Source organism: Pelobates fuscus, chromosome 10, assembly GCF_036172605.1.
Source record: "Pelobates fuscus isolate aPelFus1 chromosome 10, aPelFus1.pri, whole genome shotgun sequence".
NCBI lineage: Eukaryota > Metazoa > Chordata > Amphibia > Anura > Pelobatidae > Pelobates > Pelobates fuscus.
This window is the reverse complement of record NC_086326.1, coordinates 39256163-39259428: the sequence shown is the minus strand read 5'-3', so window position 1 is coordinate 39259428 and position 3266 is coordinate 39256163. Positions and strand designations below refer to the sequence as shown.

At 34.0% G+C, this 3266-nt stretch overlaps 1 protein-coding gene across 1 annotated transcript; it reads left to right on the top strand.

The window, feature by feature from the left end:
* The first annotated feature begins 639 nt into the window (after nucleotides 1-639).
* On the top strand, nucleotides 640-2827 carry LOC134575326 (trypsin-like). The gene is made up of 5 exons (XM_063434603.1): nucleotides 640-703; nucleotides 1341-1497; nucleotides 1645-1898; nucleotides 2362-2498; nucleotides 2621-2827. Exons 1-5 carry the CDS (start codon nucleotides 664-666, stop codon nucleotides 2768-2770), a joined length of 738 nt encoding a protein of 245 aa, XP_063290673.1. The 5' UTR covers nucleotides 640-663; the 3' UTR covers nucleotides 2771-2827.
* The last annotated feature ends 439 nt before the right edge of the window (nucleotides 2828-3266 follow it).

Below are 3266 nucleotides of genomic sequence, written 5' to 3'. Positions count from 1 at the left end.
AAAGGGGACCCAAACGTTTGCTATCTTACGTATTACATAATTGATGTGGTGCCAGAAGTTTATCAATCTTGGGCTCTAGACATAGTATGAAGAACAGTACTGTGTATTGGTATAACGTGAGAAAAACAAAACTTTGTAAGGCAATATGGTATAGGTGGGCAACATGGCAACTGAGAAATTAGTGCGTATGGGATAAAGTATGTGAAAAGATTATAGAACATGTGGGATACAATATTTTTTTTTATTTACATCAATGCTTTCTTCAATGTAACTTCATTATGTGGTACAATGGTTTTTAAAAACTTTCTATCTAAACATTTTTTTCTATCTCCATTAAATAATCTATAATCTATGCATACTGAAATGAAAACACATTTAAACATTACTTTCCAGGACTCCCAAATTACTCAGTGTGTGTGTGTGTGTGTGTGTGTGTGTGTGTGTACGTGGTAGTAAAGAGGTTAACATTGGTACATATATGTTTTACATTCTTGGAAAAAAATAAATTCAAGGTAATTGATCATATAAAATGTACACGTTAATCAGATTGTGCAGTATTTACATAATATGATAACATTCTATGGGGGCAGGCTTAACTCTGGGTAAAAATATATAAATACTCACTTAATTTCACCCAAAACATCCCACAGGCATACCTCCAGGATGAAACTTCTTCTGATCTGCGTGCTCCTTGGAGCTGCTGGTAAGAAATATTATTATTATTAGTAGTAGTTTCTGTCTCATTTAAAAATATATATTTAATTTCATGTTATTATAACATATTTTTTTTTTATCAATTTCTAAACCCTTAATATTTTAGACTTATAAAATTAAAAACACACATATGGTGAAATAGTTTTTAGCATTTTTCTTCAACTTTGCAATACATTTGTTTTTGAGCTACCTATGACATCATAGCTTATTAGTAGCATTTAAAAATACACTTACAATACTATTAAAAAAAAGAAAAAACATCTAAGGAAACACATAGAAAAAATCTCCACTATGGCCATGAACACAGTTATATTTAAAATGTAATATTAAGGATCCCTTTGAATAATATGAATTATACTACGATTATTTTATTTAAATTATGTCTGTTTCCTATCTTCCAATATTGCAATTTATGTAAAATAAATACTTTTGAAAAATACATCTTGACTGCATATGTAGTTTACACCTTCAATTAAACCATATAAATGTTTTCCATTGAGCCATATGAATTGCACCATAAAAAATATAATTTACAACAAGTCATGCATTAATGGTAGATGACTAAAATATAACAGCAAGCAAATCATGATCATATCGGCAAAAATATTTTTCTCTTCTCCCCACAGTTGCATTTGAGGATGATGATGATAAGATTGTAGGAGGTTACACCTGCACCAAGAACTCTGTCCCATACATCGTATCCCTCAACTCTGGCTACCATTTCTGTGGAGGTACCCTGGTTACTAGCCTGTGGGTGGTGTCTGCTGCCCATTGCTACAAGGCGTAAGTTTCACTTAACGTTGACATAGATGAATGAAATTACAGAAAACATTTTTGTAGAAATGCATAACAAGTTCATATTTAGAAGGAATGAAATTCGACCAATGTGTTAACTTTCTCTTAAAAATGGCCTATGTTTCCCTCATGCAGGAGTGTTCAGGTCAGACTGGGAGAGCACAACATCGATGTAAGTGAGGGCACAGAGCAGTTCATTAACTCTGCCAAGGTCATCAGACACCCCAGCTACAACTCCAGGACCACCGACAATGACATCATGTTGATCAAACTTGCTAGTGCTGCCACCCTCAACAGCTATGTGAAGACTGTGTCTCTGCCCTCTGGCTGTGCTGCTGCTGGAACCAGCTGTCTGATTTCTGGCTGGGGAAACACACTCAGCAGTGGAAGTAAGTTTTGAAAAAATAGCATACTCTAAACTAGAGACAAACTCTAGTTTAGAGTAAACGAAGGGCTTATAACTAAACATCTCTTATTTTACATTTACATTGCAAAAACATGATTTGTTACAAGAGCAATGTAATATTGTTAAAGGCACACATTATTAAGCATTTTCTTTAATTCCACAATATAACTAGTTAATATTACACATGCTGGAAGGTGTTAGTGGTTGTTTGATTACATACTGGTCTTTCTATTTTGTTGTCTTCAGCAAAGGTTGATATAGTGTGACAGGCAAATAGTCAATTAATACGTTGAAGGACATTCTGGGTAAGGAATAATCATATAATAGTATTTATTAACGAAACATTTTAGTCCAGTACTTAATAGAGATAACATACTGCAATGAACTCATAAAGAGTGTGTACATGTAACAAGATTATAATTTTATTTCATTTTATTTTATTTCAGCCAACTATCCAAGTCTCCTGCAGTGTTTGAACGCACCCATCCTGACAAGTGCTCAGTGTAGCAGTGCCTACCCAGGACAGATCACCACTAACATGATCTGTGTTGGCTACGTTGAAGGAGGCAAGGATTCCTGCCAGGTAATGTATCTGAAAATCGCAGTTTGATTTAATATTTCCAGTGGAGAAGTGAAATATATCTCAAAATCCATGGCTATATATTTAATGTTTTTAATATTTTACATTTTCTCTCCTTCCCTCAGGGTGACTCTGGTGGCCCCGTGGTCTGTAATGGTCAGCTCCAAGGTGTTGTGTCCTGGGGATATGGCTGTGCTTTGAGGAACTACCCCGGAGTCTACGCTAGGGTCTGCAACTACAACTCCTGGATCCAGAGCACCTTTGCTTCCAACTAAAACTGTTTATTAAATGTTTTGTGCAAGATTTTAATAAATGTGTGAACTTTCTAAAAACGTCTTGTCATCATCATTTATATAATAAAAAAAGTACTGAGTTAGAATATATCGTCATAAAATGTTTGAATATATTCTCTGGATAAAAATAAAAGTTTGCCTCTTTATAAATCAAAGTTACATAGCTGCATAGGCTGTAAAGAGATATGTGTCCATAAAGTTCAGTCTTGCTCACATCTGTTTTTGCTGTTAATCCAAAAGAAAGCAAAAAAAAAACAGTTTGAAGTACTTCAAATTTTGCAACAAACTAGGAAAAAAATCCTTCTTGCTCCAAGAAGGTCAGTCAGATTTATCCCTGGATCAAGAAGCTCTTACCATACAATTAAAAATTATGTCCATGAATATTATGTTTTTGCATGTATGCATCTAGTTGCTGTTTAAACCTAAAAAATGTTCCTTTACTTTGGACTAAATCTCCTTTCTTCCAGTCTAAAATCAT